We start from the raw sequence: 23,102 nt of genomic DNA on the forward strand, positions 1-23,102 counted from the left end.
ATCATCACATCATATAACCCTTAACCAAAGGCAGGTTGCTGACGTATTAAGCAGTTACCACCCCTAATAATCACATTGAACGACACAAACCATAGTGAGCATGCGCAGTAAACGTGATTGTCTTTTTCGGCATAAATAAACAAGTATTTGAGTAAGAGGTCACTGCCAGCTCAGAATGCTTTAAAGATAACGCCGACAAAATAAAAAGCAATGCGTTTAGTCCTGACTTGTGATATGTAATGGGAGTACAGAAGCGTGACAAATTACCTCGGTTAATCCATTTATTGTTCCCGATTTTTTTGGTGAACAAATAACAGAAAAGAAAAAAAATATCTAAAAGAAAGTTGATAAACATATCAATGGACAGATAAATAGACAATCTCTGTTTCAAGAACTTCTACCTTTAATACGTTTAAACAAAATGATGGCGGCTTTCGATTGTTTTGGTTATGACATAAATTGTGTCATCACATTTGAATACCGGGTGAGAGCACTACAAGGTGGGCAACATGGTTCGACATTTTCAGCATTTAAAAATATATATATGGCTACTTAAAGCGTGGCTGTCGCATGCTACTAAAACCTACCACTAAACCAAGGACATTTTCTGAGCAAAAAATTACATGACTTACGAGCTACTCCTCCCCTCTTAAAGTGATCCCTCACATCATATAAATGAGGCAAATCAAAACTCAAAGTGTCAGTTGAGACTTGGGCTTGGTAAGCTGAGACATTCAATTTGTGATCGACCGTGACACGACGCATCATGATTGTGTAAATGTACTTCATCCACACATGCGCATCTGACGACCATGGTACTTTAAATATGGAACAAAGATAAACGTTAACCGCCAAATCCACACATTTATAGACCACGCCCCTTTAAGTTTGAAAGGAAAACAAAAAACATTCTTGTACAAAAGATTGAGTACATTTACATACGAACACAAGTACAAGTTTGCGTTTCACTGTCTAAACACACAATTGGAAATAACCGCCATTTGCCAAGTGATCACTATGAATAGTGCCACCTACAAGGATGAAAAGGTCTCTAGTATTCATGAACCAATCCTTAGGTGTGGACATTATTTGTCGATAATATAACTAACAACACAAACTCTATCAATAATTTCCAATGTTTCCCTCGTAGTCCCAACATTGGAAACCTATTATAAATTAATGTATCCATATGTGCAAATAAACGTTCCCCCTCCTTTTAATTTATTCACATAGAAGAGACTGCAATCTTCGACCTTAAATGTGGGATGAACGTAGTCAAGTTCACATCGCGGTGTAAATGTTTACCGTAATATAGTTTCTTCCAAACACGGACAATTTTCACATTTCCAAATTAATTTTTAGACAGAAGTTTAAAAAAATCTAAATATCATACATTCATTTGTAAGTAAGATTGTTTGTACATTTGACCTAAAAAATATGAATGATGACAACGATCGTACACCGCATCGATTGTTATTGTTGTCTGTGTCTATCATCGAGATCATAATTATTTACATACATTATCAATTCCCATATCCCATATAGTTCACGCAATGATATGGTCTTCATCCTAGGACGGTATCAACACAATTAATGTATCCATATGTGGCTGTTCTTTCGCGTGAAATGTGTAATCGATTCCTGGGTGTTTTCGCAGAGTCGTCAAAGGGGGATTTGCGTTTAATGTTTTTTTTTGTTCTTTTAAGATAAGACACCCTATGGCCGAGCGGCAGATCGCAGTGTGTATATTTTGTTTCGATGTATGTATGTACCGTTCTCCAGACGGACTAATCTGTTGGCATACAGTCAAGTAATATAATTCAGTAAATCCACGTCAACTGTCATTACTTTCCTCCTGTATCCATTATTCACCGATTTCTCGAATAGCAACCAAACTTCGCCCTCTAGAATTGATTGTTGCATCTTCGAGCTCCATTGACCACTGTAAGGACTATACAGTAGTTGTCTTGCAACTGATACATCCGTTCTGTTCATTTGGTGTTTGGTTATTTTTGTCCTCTGACCCACATAGGCCACTGTCTGAGTTATACTCCTCTTCTCGTTCGTATATCTGAATCGTTGGTTTAGCGGCAAATGACACAACAGCTCCGTTCCTGCGACTCGTCACTGGCGAACTGCTGTATTCATTCAATGCCCTCTCTTCCCTCATTCCGCTTTCCGTCAGACCCGGTTCTGAAAGTAATGAAATACGTGAATACGTCTTTATGAACACATTTGTGCTGTTTTGCCTGTTTTGTCTGTCTGTCTGTCTGCCTGCCTGCCTGCCTGCCTGCCTGTCTGTCTGTCTGTCTGTGTTGTTTGTTTGTTTCTGTGTTAATATACTTGTAATAGTAAACACCATCTACAGATCCAGATATTTGTAATACACAGTTGTGTCGCACGACATGACACAACACAACACAACACAACACAACACAACACAACACATGTTTCCTATTCTTTATGTAACAGTTAGGTGTGTGTGTGTGTGTGCGCGCGTACATCTAGTATTATAGTGACGAATTACTGTCAATGATATAAACATTGCTGCTAACTGTACAAGATCACAATTATTGTCAAATATTTCTTCTGTTTGCTCTCTAGACGTTAAACGAGTGTGTTAGATCATAGGCGCTTGTGCGCTCAATCCAGGATGCCGGAGTTACAAAGTCTTAGATCACCAACACTCGAACAATGTCAAAGCAGTATAGGTTGACTCAAACATCATTTGATAAATTACTATTTCTCTTCAAACTATAACTTCAGACCACTTACATGTAAGCAATACCACATGAATGCGATGCCCTTTCCAACGCAATAATGATTTTTATATTCGCATTCACGCAAACCTTTAATTGAAAATAGCTACGGGGACCAGTCCCGTTTTATGAAAGTGAAATGACGTTTCTCAAAGATATATACCAAAATAGACTCCTTGGACTGAGTAAACACCGACATTACATTAATAGACTACACGTGGTAGTATCTCACCTCCTACACACGAACAAACTCTTCTTCCTCTCCTGCTCAGCAGAAATAATAAGACACAAGCCATCAATACAATTAGGCTGCCAACCACGCCACCTATGATGAGACCAAGTGAAACGTTCTCGGCTGAAAGTAAACAAAGGGAAGATTAGGCAAAAAAAATTAGGTTCCGGTAGCCCGACCCAATCGAGTTTTTTTTACTGCCACCACCACTTTAAACTTTGTTTTAAGTAATTCGAAAAAATTATCGAAAAACATTTGCAAAGTCACGCGAGAAATAGTGGGATTTGAAGACGTCACCGCGTGATCAAAACAACATGGTGGAATACACTTTACCACACAATGTCTTCTGCGTACAGTACAAAAAGTGAGACTACACAGTGTATATCGCAAGGAGGATTTGTGCAGAGAGTGTAGTAATGGCAGTTCACGCAAAGAAATTCTAACAAAATTGGGAAGAGTTTTGTCACGCTAGCCGATCAAAAGGAGGAGGGCTAGTATATATTATACTAAGATTTTTGCCAGATGGCTTTCTGTTTCTAGTCAATGTCTTCCATTTTAGTGATAGGTGGGAAAGAGAGGGAATTCACAATGTGATTGGGAAAAATGTCCTCTGGTTGGAAACGCCGATATCACTAAGAGTGGTCCCTAATTACTTTAAAGTTATTATCTTACCTGAGCACCACTGATCCTCTTGAATACAGTATCCATTACATGCCACTTCTTGATCTGAGCAAAGGTCGCCATCATCTGAAAAATTATCATTACGGTAAATTGAGCGTTAAGTTTGGTACAATCTCAATTTAGCATTGTACCTACTAAAACCCTCAGTCACTGTAGTAAGGAGATGGGGACAGTAGCTCATTAAATCTAATTTGAATGTTTCAATAATATGTTTGCATCTATGCAACAAATATTCCCTTATCAGATTTTTTACTAACAATACATTAAAAGAACTTGTTAATCCAAGTAAAACAAGAACAAGACCAAATCAAGACCAATGCTTCAGTATTAGCTTAGTGCAGCATCGTCGTAAAGCACAGCCTCTTTTACTGCATCGTCCAAGACGCACACATTTCGTTGCTTCAGCAGGAATACGTGCCCTGGCGTACGAGAATGTAGTGTAGAAGTTACCCAAGAACATATTGGTCATAATGAATGTATCACTCTTGTCCAGACCCAAGCTACGATCTTTCTCCAATGAGAGCCAATTTTTCCTTGCCGTGATCAGAATTCATTGTATAACTATAAAGTTCTCTGTCTGTCCGTCGTCTGTAATCTCATCAAGTGCAAAAAAAGGAGTCGCGTATAGACACTCATCAGTCGTTCGATCTAGCCGACAAATACATTTGGATCATCAAGTTATGGATATAGCGAAATTTATGGTATTATATTCTACGGAGTGTAGGTCATATAGAAGTTACAGCCAAAGCAAGACAGTGAGATAAATATGAAGGTTGTAACTGACGGAAAAGCCGCGTAGGCTATCATGAAATAGGTTGAATTTGTTACCATGTTATTGAATATATAATTGTAAGGAGCAGACATCATAAAAAACTTGCACCACAGGTATGGAGGATATTGATATTCTACCCTACTTATCCACAGAGTTAATAACTTAAACACACGTGAATAGCATAAAATCGTGCCTTTCTCCGGTCAATTCTAGTAATTATTATCACCGTTGATATCTGCACTTCATCTACTTTCTGTTACTCATCTGAAGGAACTGAATCACATTACGTCATTTCCGGTATAACTACCATAGTTGCGACCTCTCAGGGTAAAACATTCTTATTATTGGTACACTGATATTTGACTTATAGGCGATGGGAACATTAATCAATTATGATTTACAACCAGTAAGACGAAAAGTCTTATGATTGTGGAATTATTTCAAATTTTATTATAGTTCCATATTTTACGTGCACTTATTCAAAAACCATTTACTCTGAACAGACAAGTTTCATATACAGGTACAATAAACAAAACTTTGGTAAAATAACAAATGAATTATATCGTTGTTATCTAGCTGTAATGATATAGGCTTACTGTTTATTTTCATTTGCTGATGAATGAATGAATGGCTAAGAAAAGTGTATCAATAAGAGATATGCCAAACGAAAAAGACAGACCTCCAATCAGACCGGCAGGCATCACCTTACAACGTTAACCATGGGGGTTATGTGGCAATTCTACAAGATGATACCAACTATCATTTTCTATTGCGTCAGCAACAATTATGGATAGGACATGGATCTTTTAGAACAGGCCATTAGTGGGTCTAGATATTGCTGTCAGTCACAACTGTCATTCATAGAAGCTTAATGATACATTGCAAGCTATTAGCCCACAAGAGTTGGTTGTTTACACCATATGCACAAAGACCGACTCAAAGGCCAATACGGAACAAACAATATACTTACAAGAAATAAATACTTTTTTACACTCAGATTAGATATTAAATTGCGTGTAGGTAGATGAGATCTCTAGGTATTTCTATTGTAACAACTTGAAAGCAAATGATGATAGTTGCTACATGATAGCCTGAGGATAGGGGAATATAACGTCTAATACTGCCGAGTAAGGCCAGGCAATAAGTCGTTTATAACATATCAGTATTATCACATTCTCATCAAATTCTTGTCATAGTCAAAACAAATCTCAAGTACGACTCCTGCGCTACATGAATAACACCCTTGGAAATTCAGAATACGAATTGTGCCCGCTCTATGTCATTACGAATCACTACTCCTACTACGTGCCACCTTCTTAGAATATCATTGAAGCCTGTATGTATGTACCGCTACAATACAACAACAATGGTGTGATAGCAAGTATACCACGATGGACTTCAAGAGAGCACTGTAAAATCACATTAAAAGGAAGGGGAACATTTAAGACATATTAATTTCTTTTTATATTTTCCAGTTTATAATTGACACTTGTTATTCTTTAAACGTTAAGAATTAATGTTCAATGCTCAATGGGCCCCTTGATCTGTACCACCTTCTCTTCTCATCTTACAGACTTCTGAAAGTTTATTGCATGAGTCATTTGGTTACCACTCAATGTACCATATCAATTTCCCCGTCTATATTCGCCTGGCGTTAGGGTGAATGAACTCAATGATAACGTGTGTCTATGTGTTAACACGTAAAACGTGTACTCTAGCAGCATATGCATTACTTCGAGTTTAATTGCACATGTTGTAAGAAATTAATAGCTCAGTTTGCCCCGAGCAGGCAACAGGGAATGCTTGCCTTTCACAATTGGGAACATTTACACAATAATTCACAGTTTCTGTATTCAAATTATATGTGTGAACCCCCATTTTCTTTGTATTATCCCCTAAAGAAGCTTGATTAAGCACTCACCGTTTACCATGAGTTGTATGCGCCACACTTCTATCACAAATGTTGGTATGTCGTTGTAAGTTGACATGTAAATATATTGGCACTCGTAGCTGCCGGCATCTGACATTCTGACGTCATTAATACGTAACCTGAGGCCATCTTTCTCTTTATAAATCCGACTGGTGTCGTAGCTGGAAAAGTGGAAAAGGTGGTTGACATGATATAGTATCAAAATCCGTTTAAGAGATTTCCTACACCTTTTCAAATGAGAAGTTACCATTCTTATATTACGACACTCGGTTAGGTGGTGCACACGTCAGTGGTCCGGATATTAATCACCAGGTTCTCGCATTGGGCCTAAACAAATTGTGTGGTTCTGATTACGCTCAATTTTAGAATAGGTTGGGTAGGTGGATTTATTTTTTGATGTCTAGTTCAGGTAGTTATTTTTTCTTGATTTTTCCTACATGGTCTCTGTGTTATTGGTTTCTTCTCATCAGATGTACAGTACAGACTGGAAGAACAGTTTTATATTGTCTTTTTAAGTTGATGTCAGTTTTCCGCATCCACTCTTTCTTACGAGACTTCACGATTTTCGTGATTTTATTATTAATTTTCTTGAATAAGTAGACAAGGTTTAGGGTCGACAGTGAAAAACTAGGCGTGGTCGAGTAACCGGAAACAAACAATTATTTTTTTGAGGCCTTAGTGTTATCGTATCAGTGGAGCCATGTAAATTACATAGGACCATTGTTTTATTTTTTGCCAACATTTTCTATCGCTTTGTCATGTTTAAGCCTTTTCCTTTAAAGCAACAACATTTTATTTCTATTGCTATGACCCAACCTACCCCACAATAGGCTAAGACTAATGAATAATTAACGCCCTCTATACGGCAGAACCGGAAGTAAAAAAAAACTTCACCGAAGATGGCGACACCACAAGCGTGTATCGGAGTGAATATTGCCGTTTTTCGCCGAAATTCGAGTTCTTCAGTAAATCATTATAACGTCATTATGACTCAAACAATCACAATTTGTACGGCATCTACACCGTTCAAGGTATGAGGATACACTGAAGGACCACCAACATATACATAAGAACATAATAGGGAACTCGCAATCCAGACTGAGCATGCTCAGATGCAAAGGACTATGGGATTATCTGTGGTTATCATAATACCTAATCTGGAGCTACCGATAAAATACACCTCCTACAATGGTCAGGGTAACTATAAATTGATTATTTGTGGTTACAAAAAATGTAACATTATTGTTTACAATGCTAATTCATTAGTATTTATTAGCACATTTCCCATGATGCAACATTCAACATGGTGGGTTTGCAAGTTCCTTATTACATTGTTGTCTTGTCATTGTTTTGTAGCCAGGGGACCAACACATCATCCGTTAAGTTGTATGATGAGAAAAGTTATAAAAATAACTAAGCAACATTAGAAAGAACCATCTTTAGATACATCAAAATAAATAGTTTAACATATCCTAGATGTGAGATTTTGCAATTTCTTTTTATATACTAGTATACATAACCCGATGGTAATGTGAAAATGTACACATCATATGCTTTGTCTACAAGACTCAATAACCCTTGTATAACGAAATTTAATAAAGATACATAAAGTGCGGATTTATTAAAGTGTATACTATTAGCATTTAAGTATCACTCAAAAGACATGAAGGCCATGTCAAGATAAAAGATGTGTCGAAGTAATCTGACACATTGTACATATCCAACTTGGGTGAATATCAAAATGCAACCTCTCGGGTGTCTTTCTATCTCCTTATCAATCGGAAACGATGACATTGATGGATAACAGCTGTTGTAAGAAAAAACATGTCAAGAAACATAGCTTAGTCAGTAAGGTCAAGGTCATGCCCATATAAATGTAGACCTACATTTGTTTAACTGCAGTGATTGACTGACTATGTGAAATATTCGAAAGTTCATCAATAGATGTAAGGTTGTAAAACAGTGTTTTTGTTACACAGAATTTAAATTGCACACTGTGTAAATATTTTGAAAGGGGATAGCAAACTGAACGCCAAATAAGCTAAGAATACACCCATAAATGTTCATGATATCAAAATTTTAGCATAATTTATTCTATTTGAAACTCCTTGTCTTGTTATATTTCACTTGTCATTCATAACAAGCATTTGCAGAGTTTTAATACTCAGATTGTAAACCCTTTCCATGAGCTGTACTCGTGAACAAGTGTGATCATGAAAATCTCTGTACCTGGGTGTCAGTGTGTCATTGTACAAAGTGTCGCTTAAAGTAATTTTAGTTTTGTAACTGTAGTTTTGCTAGTTGTATTTTGTATATTTGTTTTGGGGATTCACGTTTATAGGTGTCCATCACATGTGTGGACTACCTGACTAATGTCAAGTTAAATAAAGAAATAAAAAAATAAAAAATAAATAATGAATCAATCAATCAATCAATCAATCAACCAACCAACCAACCAACCAACCAACCAACCAACCAACCAACCAACCAATCAATCAATAATATAACATAACATAACATAACATAACATAACATAACATAACATAAATATCCCTTTTTAAAGCATATTTTATCTAAGTACTAACTGTAACAGTTGCCAGTGTATCAAATGGTTACAGCCCAGATGGAGACTCCAACTGTACTGCACAATATATAGTATTAAACAAAAACACATTTTGTGTTTTACTTGGATGTTTATTTATTTCCGTAATACTGAATTTCATTTGTTATAATATTGAGCATAAAATTATGTAAGTTTGGTTCTTTGGGGGAAAAAACCTATCCAACTTCCTTATACTGTAAGTTGCTACATCATCTTGTTCGTTTGGCCAGTCATGCATCAATCGCCTCCCCAACTATCGAAGTGTCAACTTCCATACATGGTTTGATTGCTTTGTGATTACTTGTAATAACGAGTGATTACTTGATCCAGATCTCCATCCATTTCTTTTTATATATTAACAAAGTAAATATCCACTCTCATCTACGTGGCCACTTTAGTACGCTTCGTGGTGTTTATTTCAGTTCAGTGTAACAGTATAGAAATTGATGTCAAATGTCATATTAAATCACACTTATTTGAGGTTACCTGGGTTTCAGATGAAATATACTCATATTTATATATTCATAACTTTCATAACTCAAAATGACAAGACGTATATATATATGGAAATGATAAACCTGATTGATGTACCATGCAAACAATTCTAACAGGAAATTGATTATGCTTTCATTCAATCGATGCAAAAGCTAAACTTAAGACATACACTTGCGAACTCAACCTAAACACGTGACCAATAATACAATTTTAAAGTACACAAATGAAATCGAATCAATTTGAATAAGTTTCTTTCCACGGATGCTGTGGTGGTGTTTTTGGTGACCTCAAATACACCATTAATGTATTTTATTTCTCAAAATGCATTGAAATGGATGAACGTCGTAAGAAAGCTATGCACTAATACATTGATATATTAAATTAGTCATACGGATGAGAATTGAATATATGATATTGGATGTTTTTATTACAACTTTTATTATGTTTTTTTCTACTGAAAACACAACGCGCTTTGTGACACAACTTAACCAAAGTACATGTTTGTACATGTATGTAACACAATAAATTGCAAACAAAATATCTTTAAAAGAAAAATATGTATAATTATTGTTGTTGTAAGGGAAATGTTTGTAAACAAATTGTGAACACGAGCTATAATGTGTAATGATCACAAATAAACACATTTAGTAAGCATGGCGACGTTTTAAGATTTGGGAAGGCGACAGACACATGTGCACAGAATGGACATGACGTACTAAATTAATTACATGTTTTTGCCCAGTTTATTCAAAGGTCAATAGTTCTGTGTATGTACAATAACATCTAACAATAATTTAATATATATTTTAATCCAGAGGTTTTGGTTTTACAATCATTTAGTTACCAACACGAACTTTATATGTATTTTTTATCTGTCACAGCACAGTTGTTTCATCTATCAAACATCCAATCCCAAATAAATACCCATTTCTCATCCATTCGGGCACTTTGACGCTTTCCAGAATTTCTAATTTTAGAATGTTTGTTAAAATTTGTATCCGGAAGGAAACTATGTACGGAAAGAAGTGTTGGCGAATAAAGAAAACCATCCCTCTAATCTGCCCATCAAACAAGATACTTAGTCGCTTATGCGATCAAGTGGAACTTAATACATGGACTGCTTCTTCAATTATTAGTGCATTCACAACATGACTGGCATTGAAGTGTTAACAACGCCTCAGCAACTATCCCTTAAAGTGTATGAACCTATGTTGACTGTATATCCGTCTGTTATGAAACTAATGTACTAATTTAAAGAAACCGCTGTAAGGTATTTGGAATGTTGTACATGCTTTGGAGGTTTTTTAGTTCAGACATCCTAAACCCTTTTAACGAAAATATGCAGACAGTCCTACTGTTAAGGTTATAGTATATATGGAATCGATAAACTGTAACGTTTTCCATTTGCCGGATAATGTACCCTGTCTTATAGATATACGTTATAGTTAAGTATACAATGCCAGGGAATACGAAAGGCATGAAGACATCATTTTCAACAACATATTTCCATCTCACATCTTAGGGTAAATAATGATTGTCATTATTAAGGAGTTAATGTGTTAACACACACATATAAGGCCTAAATAAAATTGTGTGGTTCCGATAACGCTCAAATTTAGAATAGGTGGGTAGGTTGATTTTTTCATGTGTGAGTGTCTAGTTCAGGTACCTATGTTTTCGTTGGTTTCCATATGGTCTCTGTGTAATTGGTTTCTTCCCATCAGATTTACAGTCATTACAGATGGGAAGAACGGTTATGTCAGTTGCAAGACTTCACAATTTTAGCGATTTTATTTTTTTTTTCTTCTCAAATACGTAAAAAGAAATTTAGGGTCGGCAGTGAAAAACTAGGTGGGGTCTGGTAACCAGAACCAAACATTTCTTTAGGCCTGATAAAACAATCTAAGAACAACCCGAGCTTTCCTACTTACGCAAATTTGCGATTATTTTTTCTCCATGTACTAACGGCACCATCATGCGGAGTCTTTAAAATGTGAGACACCTTCCCTTCCAGTGCGACGTCATTTCCTGTTGTAGTGACTGTTCTTTCAGGTTTATGTTTGATGGTTCTTTTTTCTGTTTTAGGTTTTCCGTTCGATGTCGTGGTCCATGACGTTGGTTGGCTCATTTTAGTACTGTTCTGTCCTAATACAGCAAAAACAGTAAACATGAAAGCAATTATGATTATTTACGTTCCTTCCTAGTATCCGCAATCATTCGATTTAATAAATACAAACTACGTGATCAGACTCGAGGTATATGAATCTTGTCCAAAATAAATGACATTGATAATGCACCAGTCTTGTTATATTTCAGCGCATTAATAGTAATCATTCTTATGTGTAGTATAAATTCATGTCAATTAACGGTGTGGTTTTTTTTATAGAATTAATGTTATGTGGCATTAGTTATTTCCCAACACAGCTCGGTATGTCAGAGCATGCGCACTTTAGTCTGTTTTCTGTTGTTGTTCTTCTTATCAACCATAAAGAAAACAATGAAATCAAAAGAGGGACACCCCGAGGATTTACACATACGTCAACACCACTAGGTTCTTCGTTGGTGGAAGACAACTAAAAAATCAGATTTACAGGAAAGCAGTTACAATAATTACGTATATGACTTCTTTCAAATTCCTCTATTGCCATCATTAATTTAAGACATAGCGAATAATTCCTTTTTTAACAAGACCATATCGAGTTCACTGAACAATTTCTTCATTGATAAGGCCTTGGGCATGAACAGAAAGTAAAATGGATGAACACAACGCAAAGAATAACTCGAAAACACAATTTAATGTATATGAGACCGTATGTTGTCAAACTACTTATCATGTGATTGTTTAGTCACCTGTGATCTGCCAGTTTTGCTATCTAAGGATAGAATGTAGGTGTACATGTACGAGTGTACATGTATAACACTTACAACACAACATGTTCGAATTATATGTATATATCATATGCAAATTACAAGGTTGCCAGGCAACGACCTGGTACAAAATCTATTTGTAACATACAACAACTGTAAAGTTCTAAAACGTGTGCATGTCATTCACGGATTCACAGTTGTTCAATTATTGTTACTATTTGAATTTTGATTTTACAAGAACCATGGCTGCAGGCACTGAAGTCAAAGGTACAAATTTACACATTCTGGTAAAGATATCGTGTATAAAGTGGATAGTTGAGTCACGAAACATCTTCATTTACATTTGTATACGAATATGTACAAGTAAGTAGTAAGTAAAATATATAACATTCATCAGTGTGTTCTTGGAATTTGAATTAAGACAGCGTGACTGTGTGTTCTCTACCTAAATGAAGATAAGGAAACCTTTTGGACCCTCATGCATCAACCTCGTATGAGAGTGCCTGTATGAAAAACCTGTAGGTGGGTTAGCAGTGTCGTGAAAAAACACTTTTAAGAGAGACGCGTCGTGTATTGAATGTTGATAGACAACCTCCAATTATTGCTTTCGCATGATTGTGTAACCTACCCCTAGCAGTAATACGAATCGACAATGTTGCCTTAGTCAATATACACATTGGCAAAAGTCTCTGTTTATTTTAAATTCTGCTGACGTATGATTTTGCAACGTTTACACTACCTACGGAGATTACCATATTCTTTATAGAAACCAGGAAGGACGGGGGACAGACAGACAGACAGACAGACAGACAGACAGACAGACAGACAAACAAAGAGACTGAGATAATTGATGTCCCTTACCAAGATGATGACAGATTACTAACGTGTATTCCTGAACTGAATTTTTCGTAGAAACGAAGTTAATGAACACATGAATCAAATAACCCTAATTACTTTATACACATTATTCTTTGTCGGAAGTACAAACACTATTTTCAATAGACAGAGAATATGCCAAACATCTACTTCGTCACAGCAGGAAAAAAAACTGTCCACCCACGTCACATAAGTACTATACTGTATTTGGAATGCTGAAGATATTGATCATAGCTTATCACATTAGTTTGAATTTCCAAACAAGATGGGAGAAAACAGGTGCAGTCCACGAAGCTGTCCTTGCAAAAAGTTCTCCTTGCGTAATTTTCCTGTCAAAGTGGGCGGACAATTGTTTTCGATCGGTAGGGGGGGGGGGGAAGCAAACAAGGAAGCATTGCGGTGGGGTAGTCGTGATTTTGATACAATGGGAGGGGAAACATGGAATTATGGGGGGAGGGGCACACATTGTGTACGTCAAAATGGATTGTTGGTATAGTGGAAAGCCCAAACTTTTCCTGGCGGGGAGTGGGTAAATCATGATCATTCACAATATTGGGTGGGCTGGTGGGCAGATATCCTTCAGTGGGAGGTTACGTAGGAACAGGTAAACACCTTCCCCACGATTTATTTGGGAGCAATTCTATCAAAAACACCAGTTTTGGTCTGAAACATATAATTAATGAAACCCAACTTGAACTGACAACATCCACTCGTCATTTAAAAAAACCGTGGACATATTTGACCTTTTTCTAATGAAGGTAACGGTAGTCTGTCGACTTAAATAGACGATGTTGTTCTTCATTCTGCCATTTCACTGAGGGTTAGTTGTTACAGAATGGAAGAACCTATAGTCTTATTAATATAAGCATTCTGCAATTAATCCGTAACAGGGATGAATCACTAAGTTCAAATTAACAAAACTGAAATTCCCCCTTCCCCGAAAAAATTAAAATATTGAAACTAAAAAAAAACTAAAAAATAATTATATTCTTGGCAAGAAAATGCAGAGGTGAAGACGTGCCAGCTACCCAATCATGTTTGTTTTTAAAAGGATAGTCCACTCTCACTAGTAACTGTCGTTTTATTTTTCGCTAAATCGGTTTGTCATCCTGGTACTTGCTCGTAGACTATAACCATTATTCTACTAAATAGCCATCCATTTTCCAAAACATGTATGACAGTAAACGTCTCTCGTTATAATGATCAGTAACTTGGCAACAACGGTCATCTTGCTAATAAATTACAAGTACTGCTACTGACAATGATATCCGCAATCTAGAACATGTCATTCACAATCACAACAGTGCAGTATGGAGATAGGGCAATAAAACTTAACGAGAAAAATACTGCTAACACGTTACAGTATATGATCGTGGTAGTTGCATGTAGTGGTTGGACAACGAAGAACTGATTACTCAAAATTTGAATGGGTTTTACCCTAGACGAGTTAGCTTTCGGTACATAAACCGATCATACTACAAAATGAGCAATGTGTTGTTATTACTGAAAATTAATATAGATGAAAAAATGAATACTCACCGTTAATAAGGGTAACAAAAGCTAACATTACTGTAACATGTATCCGCATAGTATACCTATCAAACATCTGTATATGGCATGTTATCTGTAAAATAAAATAAAAAACACATTAATATAATGATGAGAATTTTCATTTCGTCAAATTTTATATGACTGTGGGCAAAAAATACGACGCTGATAACACACAATATTAATGGCTTCACATCACTCGATATATCACGACGCCGACTTTCTCACAGTGTTGTGTGAGGATATTTCCGTTTTTTCGCGATACCTTCAGCTGTTGTACATTGAGATACAAATCAGTTAAACTTCTATTTTTTTGCATTTCATGCAACGAATTCGAATAAGTCACGGTGTTTATCTTCTCCGCTCTCAGCATAATCATAAAACCTTTTGGTAAAATCGGCAGTTACCTTATTAGAATGTTGACAGCACTGCCAACATCCATAACCTCGAGACTATGTACATGATATGAACAATATACGCCTAACGCGACCCGAGGTCTCGTGTGACGAGGCACAACACGCAGTGACGCATATCTAAAAGTAAGCTACTAAATTTAACCCAAGCTTACATATACATTGCAAACATGCTTTCAATAGTAGCGGTGGCTGGCATAGCCGTCAGGTTACCTTTTTTTTTGCAAATTAGAGAAGATTCCATTAGCATATATATTCGGGTGCCTTTTTTCCTAAAAGCTAGCTAGACACTCAGTGGTATGTTTTCTTTATAATTAAATATATCACCGGCACCCTCTAAATTCAGCAAGCCAGTCACAGTCAGTCAATAAGTTAATCAAACAAACTCTCAGTCTCTCAGTAAATACATTGATCGATCAAGTAACCATCAGTCATCAATATATCAATCGATTAATTATTCAATTAATCAAATGGACATCCACACTCTGTAGACACCGATTTCTTTATGTTGTCATAATATGACAGAGCCCCATGACACACGAGTGTAAGTGTGAGTACTCGGGTATTTGCACGAGTGCTTGCCGTGTCGTCTGCGCCCGGACGCTCGTGAAAGTGCAGCACAAAACACTGCAACCACGAGTGCAAATACCCCTGAGTACTCACACTAGAACTTGGGATTCTATTATTATTATTTTTACATTTGATTAAACGGCAATTTTCCATAAAAATCATACAGCAATCACGCAATTTCATGTGTAGTGAACGATCGCGTCGTCATTTGCATGCAGGTATGCAGTTTTTTTCGTTATTGCACTGTAGTGAAAATAAAACTAGTATGTGCGCAAACCAGTGCAAGTAATGTCTTGTACATGTAATGATATGATATGATAGAACCCCACAGCAGTGCATATATGAGTAACGTATATATTTCATGGTTCACACAGATACAATATGAATGTAAACGCCAGTGAATAGATCTGATTCAGTAAAGATCTCCGTGGCATTTATGAAACAAAAAAACAAGAAGTTTATACAGAAGAACTTGCTGTGCCTATGTCTAGTCTAAATGTTAAAGTGGCAAGCAGTGCATCGTCACCATCATTCAAGATACCATGTGATAGACAAAAGACTACTGCCTCAAGTAGGCACAGATTCACACGAAACAAGAAGTTGCCATGGCAAAGACTCGAAATATTATAAACCTTAACGATGTATTTGTACAGAACACGGTGTATCTCATTAACTATTCTCATTATGGCATTTTACTGATGAATTATTTTTGAATGGTGGTTAGGAAAATGGTTGAAACATGTTAAGTTTTTATGGTTATCTGTTATTAAAATATGAATTCATATGTAATAGGCTCATGGTTCTTTTGAAGGCATATTCCTATTTAACGCTATCTAGTATACCAGGAATTTGAAATTGAAATACGCATATGATATTTTCTGTTATCGCCATATTCAGTGATATCATGAATTGAATTGAATTGAAATTTATTTCATCAGATAACAAAAACAAAACAAGAAATAAATAAATAAATAATACATTACACTTTCAAAAAAAATTGGACAAAAGGAAATATACATGTGTTATCTAATGGGGACCATGAAAATAGTTCAGCAGAACTAGTCGTGTCCATGGCCCGTACGTCATACATTCAATTTTAGATTAATTCAAATTCATAAATGGACGCAACGAAGAAAATTAAGTCAAAAATAAACACAGCACGCATTCACGCACACTCATACACACACACGCACGCACATACATACATACGCATACACACATACGAGAAGAAATAAAGCAAAAACCAGAAATGTTGTAAAAACGCCAAAGAGTATAAATTAAGGTTGGTGTGTAGAATTTAAAATATAATTTCTTAGTTCATTTTTGAACTGTTGCCTGGACATGTTAATTGTTAGGTGACTTGGTAAAGAGTTCCAGTGCTTTGTCGCTGCATATTTGAAATTGTGTTGGGTGATGGTCAATTTTATCGATGGTGGACGAAAGTTACCACTGGAGGCTGAACGGTTTTGATATGTATGAATGGGACGGTCAAAATACTTTTCTATGTTGTGGGGATAACGATTATTTCTAAGATCATACACGAAAATACAGGAGGAAAATTTACTAAGTTGAAATATATTTAGAACATTAAGTTGGTTGAAAAGGGGTTCAGAGTGTGCGTTGAAATCAGTGAATGTTATCAAGCGGACAAATTTCTTTTGTAGTCGGAATATTGGGTCGAGAAGAGTTTGGTAAGTATTGCCCCAAATCTCTAAACAATATGTAAAGTGTGGTAAAATAAATGAATTATATATCATGATAAGGGTCGATCTGGGAACAAAGTGACGTAAACGTGAAATAATTCCTACTTTTTTGTTAACAACTTTGATGATATTTTCTATGTGAGATTTCCAAGAAAGAGAAGGATCAATAGAAACACCGAGGTAACTTGCAGATGAAACTTGCTCTATCGTCGTACTGCCAACATAAAGATTACCTTCCAAAGTTATATTTCTCTGTGGCGTTTTAATCAACATGAAATTGGTTTTCCCTTCATTAATAGTAAGTTTGTTAGCCATGTACCATCTAATCACATGTTGGAACTCTTCATAAATAGGCAAAGCCCATGAGCTCACGCAGGCAGGGTAGATTCGTTTTTGACCGGTTGCCTCACGATGATATGGTAGATAGCGACCTCCGTGTGGAGAATGAGCATAGTTTATAGAACGCGCATGCGTAGTTATTGTGCCGCAATGCATTCTTGGGTAAAACCACCAAAAAAATAGCATATTATATAGGACGCACATGCTTACTAGTTATTTAGCCACTGCGCGAGCTATTACACCATACCCAAGCGAAAGTTTTGTCTTTGAAAAGGAAATATAGATTATGTTATATCACCCTGGTCATTCTACAGTACGACAACCTGTGCCTACGTCACTGGTTTTGCAGTGCTCGAAATATGTGTCAAAATGTTCCAAATCGCCAGTAGTTTTATGCTTGAGGAGGTATAATTATATTATTCTCCAATATTTATTTATTCAGCCAGAAAATACTCATGACATAAGGGATTGTCACTACACGTCTAGTGACTCAAAGTGACAAGGCATGACTTAAAAACATGATCACTTGTATTTTCCTCTGCCGAACAAAGAAATATTTTAGGAATAACGTGAATAAACATTTTTGCACCCCCCCCCCCCCTTCACGCTCGAAAAATATCATCAACCCCTTAAATGAACCCAATAATTTTCGTAGCCCCCTCCCTCGACTACACATATTTTAATGTGTAATTATACAGTACCCCCCCCCCTTCATGTATGGTACACTACATTAAACTAACAGTGGAAATCAACTTCAGCGTCCATACATAACAATGAGAGATTTCTTTACAAATAGACGTGGGCTTTGCGAAAAAGGTCTCACATTGGGTTGTAACCTGTACTTGGAAATATTTACTCAGCAAGGTTTTCTCTTTAAATCTTGATTTAAGGCAAACACAACATCCCCAATGATAGCTAGTGGGAAGAGTGGGGGAGTGTCCCCCTCTCACGGTAAGTATGTTTTTGAAAATAAGGATATGTAGGAGGCATTTTAGTGGCATAACATTTCAAACCATACACATCATCGAAAGCCAGAGAGTACATGAAAATTGTCATCAATACCCCAATTTCGCTATCAATACATTATTATACGACTGCATGGCTATATATTCGCCTGCCTATTGACTGCCTCATATTTAAATGCTAAAGGTAAATGAAGTGAACAATTTTGCAAACGTACAAGGTAAACGACCGCTCGTGAGGTTTGAATATTCCAAAAAGTCTCCACAGATAAAGCGACAGACAGACAGACAGACAGACAGCCAGACAGCCAGACAGACAGACAGACAGACAGACTGACAGATTGACAGAAGGCATGCAGAAATACATTCGCATGACTATGATAATTTTGCGTGGTTCATTGGATGACTCCACATGGCTTTATCTAACGGTGAACTTCGAAAAGCTATACGAAAATGTATACTTTTAACACAACTTTTCTCAAATAGGAATGACAGTATACACTCCAGTGTCTGCTGAAGCACGAACAATGAAAAGGGGGTCCATGTCATGTAACCTGATCCAGCGATCAATCATGACTCAAAATTTACCGTCGTTAATTTGTTTTTGAATTTACATACAGGACAGATTAACGCGTGGCAACTTCTTTGCAGTTCAATAATAACACATATTTATCATTCCTCCTGCCCAGATCCCTGTCCTATTTTCAAGCTTATTCTTTCACAACAAAATAATACTATATTTAATATACACTGAATTATATCGGATATGAAATTGTTTATAGGACCATACGGCATAGATTGATTATCTATTCAATGTGGTTACTATGGAAACCAATATACTTGATCCTGTGATGGGGCTGTAACGATAGCGATGATAATTAAAGACTCATCGAGGTCTAATCGATTTTCTCGTAGTGTCAGTGTCTGTATTATTCACTTGTTTCGTCAATTATAAATGAAATAACCCAAAGGTATGTAAATGATAACGGCTGATACACTTCTTATGTTTATGGTTTTTTTCTACTGTAACATTACACCGGGAGATGAAATATCGATATAACTTGGTTTATAGTCCGTTTATTGTAAGTAAATCTTAACCGTAAAGAATATGTGTATCGAATGTTATTTGTATTGAGCAAGCTGTTGTTTCAAAAACTATGGCACAGACACACAGGCCCATGGACGCGCGCGCGCACACACACACACACACACACACACACACACACACACACACACACACAGACATACGTCACTTAAACATAACCTCCCCTTCTGGAATGTAGAAAGGAAAGGTGGGCCAGTAATAGCTTTGGTGAAGGAGACATAAAGACATCCAGAGAGACAGAGAGGCAGACAGAGAGACTGACAGACAGACAGACAGACAGACTGACTGACTGACTGACTGACTGACTAACTGCTAGAGACAGACTTTCAGACCTATATTTAAGGGGCAAAGTCAATATGTGTGGGAGGGGGAGAGGGGTTAGGTTTAATCCGTCCGTCCGTGTATCCATGTGTGCGTACGTCCATAATACGTAATTTCTCTAACATGCAATATCCGATTTCAATCAAACCTGGCATATAGGAGAGACATCATATGGGACACTTCATACAATCACAGGTAATCGTTCTTGTGAGCAAGTGACTTTTAACCTTGACCTTTAGGGTGAACTATCAAAGCCGTTTCTGCCATATCGCAGACACTTGTAGCATTTATGCAATGCCAATTTCTTTTAAAATCACATCATAAGTAATATAGATAAAAGAAATATCATATCACTTTTTACTATCAGCCCTATTTGTAGTGAATAATAATGATTACTGTATACATCCATTCAAGTGTCTATCAGGTTTAAGATTTCTTTTAAGACCTCGACCTTGTCCCTGACCTTCAGGATCTAATTATGAAAATCAAGCCATTTCTTGCATATTACAGACACTTTATAGCATTCATTTGTTGCCACCAACTTCTTATAAATTATGCCACAACTGTCACATAAAAAGTATAGTATGGGGGGGGGGGGTCTTGTATGAAGACTTGTTTTTTGCTATTTTACATATTTTACATCTATTACAGATATACAAATGTAATGTAAAAATTGTGTTTTGAGGTCGTCTTTTAGTTTGTAATACTGAAAGGTGATTTTACAAACGGCCGAAATGAATCTCACTTACTTTATTACTTCAGATCGTGCAAAAGGACGTCAATTTTGATTTTAACTACAGATTGCATCTGTATACTAAACAGTCACTTCGTTACATTATTCCGATTTGCTTATCTAAATATTAGGTTGATGCTGACTTTGTTCGAGGCTTTACACGGGTGTTACACTACAAATTACTTTCCAATAAGTGTAGATATCGATCACTCTTTGAAGTAAACGTGTCACTGGCTTTCACATTGACCACTCTTTGAAATAATCATGTCATTCGCTTTGACATTCACCACTCTTTGAAGTAAGCATGTCATTGGCTTTCACATTGAGTTTGATCTAATATAAATAATGTCACACTCTGTCGTCGTATATCTAAAACTACAATTTTAAAATACAAACTGATAGAATTTCCGATAATCAATATGATCTATTTAAGAAACGAATCCTTGAACTCAGAAGTCATGCAAATGAAATACATTGAAATGGCATTATCTATCTGATCATGAAAGCATTCTATACGACTTACCTTTGGTAAAGGCGTGCTTCAATTCAAACACAAGACACAACCTAACATCGCCATCATGTTTATTGTGTGTGACTTTATCTCCCAAATGCTTACATTGAATCACAAACTGAATCGTTCCACGTGATTGCAATCATTTACACACAGGAAATGAGTCTGGTACGAAACATTATTGTGACGAAATGCAAAGCTTATTTCGATGTCTATTCCTGGAGCATATTGAAAACACACTAAATTTAACTCATCAATATTGAAAATATGTCCATTGCATAGCAAAGCAAGCAAATATATATGGAGACATCTTCCACGCACTGTTACTTGATTAACTAGATAAAGCACATATCAGATTCATCCTACGGAAATGAACCGTGCCATATCGAAGACTAGTTACCTTGTCGGGTATTTTTTTTTTTTTTTGTAAACCCTGTCCTTTTCATTAGTATGCGTATTAATGTCCATCAGGTGGGCTGTGAAGCTCAGACGGTTAATTTATATATCTTATAAATTTAGTCCTTTATGTAATACGTATCATTCCGTCACAGGTACGATCATATTTATAGGATTACCTCTACTTGATTTCGAATATCATTATATATTAACTTGTTTATATACTATTATAAGACGATATGTGTTTGTATATTTTAATGTTAAAAGTCAAAGTTCACATGAGTACACACGCCTCTGATAGGAGCTTTTGGGTATATACACAGAAATGTGAAGTTTCCCATTGTAATACAAAGACAATGACGTATTTACTTTTTTTGAGCTGCATTGTTTCATTTACCTTCGCATCCGCTACAACTAAATTTCCGAAATTTATTTATCTAATTAATATGAATGTTTATGTGACTACTTGTGGCATTATATGTGATGTGAACAACTTCTTGAATCGATAGATTCCAGTTGACTTCTTCACATACTCCAACAAGATGAACAATGTTTCATATAAAGATTATGATATAATAAAAAGATTATAACACATAGGCCGTTCTTGTAACTGAAGGAGGTATATATGTATGTACTACCGTAAAGTATACATTATGACAGCTTAACTGTTGTATAATGAGGAAATTGCAGGTGACGTTATGAAGGTAAATATTAACATTGTCTTGGCTATGAAAAGGGATGACTGTCAATTGAAGAACCTAGTTACTGACTTTTATTTTCTTAGTGGAGCCATAAAGATTACCTATCCGACAGTTTCACACTTAAATTATAATCCTAATCTGAACTCGATCTGTAAACAACTACTCTCCAAATTATTCATATGTTATCAGTTTTTGTTAAATTTATTATATTTCTGTCTCTTTAATGTTGTATGTTTGTTTACTTTTTATTCTACCATACTTTGTAAAGCTACTTACTGTTATTGAGAGTATATCATTGCAGTCAATCTGAGCTGCTTAGTTTTAACACTTTCACAACATCAATAAAAGGTAAGCCCTCACACAGCCATCTTTGTAATGCTGTTGACCTCTAACCTTTAGGAATATATAAGCAACGTGATGTCGTTAACAGTTATCGCTATAAAAAGACATTAAAAGCTACGAGACTGTTCAAACTATCTCTTAACCCCCTCTTGTCTCTGAGTCTAATCACTTCTTATGTCATTTATGATACAATCTGATTGCGTTTTAACGTTGCTCACTCATAGCTGAATGGACACGGTAATA

General features: G+C 36.1%; 1 protein-coding gene across 1 annotated transcript; it reads right to left on the minus strand.

Annotated features, from left to right (window-relative positions):
• Nucleotides 1-313: 313 nt before the first annotated feature.
• LOC144434060 (uncharacterized) lies at nt 314-15,214 on the minus strand. The gene is made up of 7 exons (XM_078122513.1): nt 15,171-15,214; nt 14,755-14,839; nt 11,403-11,616; nt 6,366-6,535; nt 3,664-3,738; nt 2,992-3,114; nt 314-2,193 (listed from the first exon to the last, which is right to left on the minus strand). Exons 2-7 carry the CDS (start codon nt 14,819-14,821, stop codon nt 1,952-1,954), a joined length of 891 nt encoding a protein of 296 aa, XP_077978639.1. The 5' UTR covers nt 14,822-14,839; nt 15,171-15,214; the 3' UTR covers nt 314-1,951.
• Between the last annotated feature and the right edge of the window lie 7,888 nt (nt 15,215-23,102).

The sequence above is a fragment of the Glandiceps talaboti genome, chromosome 4 (genome assembly GCF_964340395.1).
Source record: "Glandiceps talaboti chromosome 4, keGlaTala1.1, whole genome shotgun sequence".
In the NCBI taxonomy this organism is placed as follows: domain Eukaryota; kingdom Metazoa; phylum Hemichordata; class Enteropneusta; family Spengelidae; genus Glandiceps; species Glandiceps talaboti.

What these genes read in the sequence shown, in the direction of transcription:
- LOC144434060 (XM_078122513.1), bottom strand. Translation starts at nt 14,821, where the DNA reads ATGTTTGATAGGTATACTATGCGGATACATGTTACAGTAATGTTAGCT. An exon ending in CATACAACTCATGGTAAACG is followed by an intron (nt 3,739 to 6,365) that starts GTGAGTGCTTAA and finishes ATAATTTTTCAG; the next exon opens with ATGATGGCGACCTTTGCTCA. An exon ending in AGTTTGTTCGTGTGTAGGAG is followed by an intron (nt 2,194 to 2,991) that starts GTGAGATACTAC and finishes CATTACTTTCAG; the next exon opens with AACCGGGTCTGACGGAAAGC.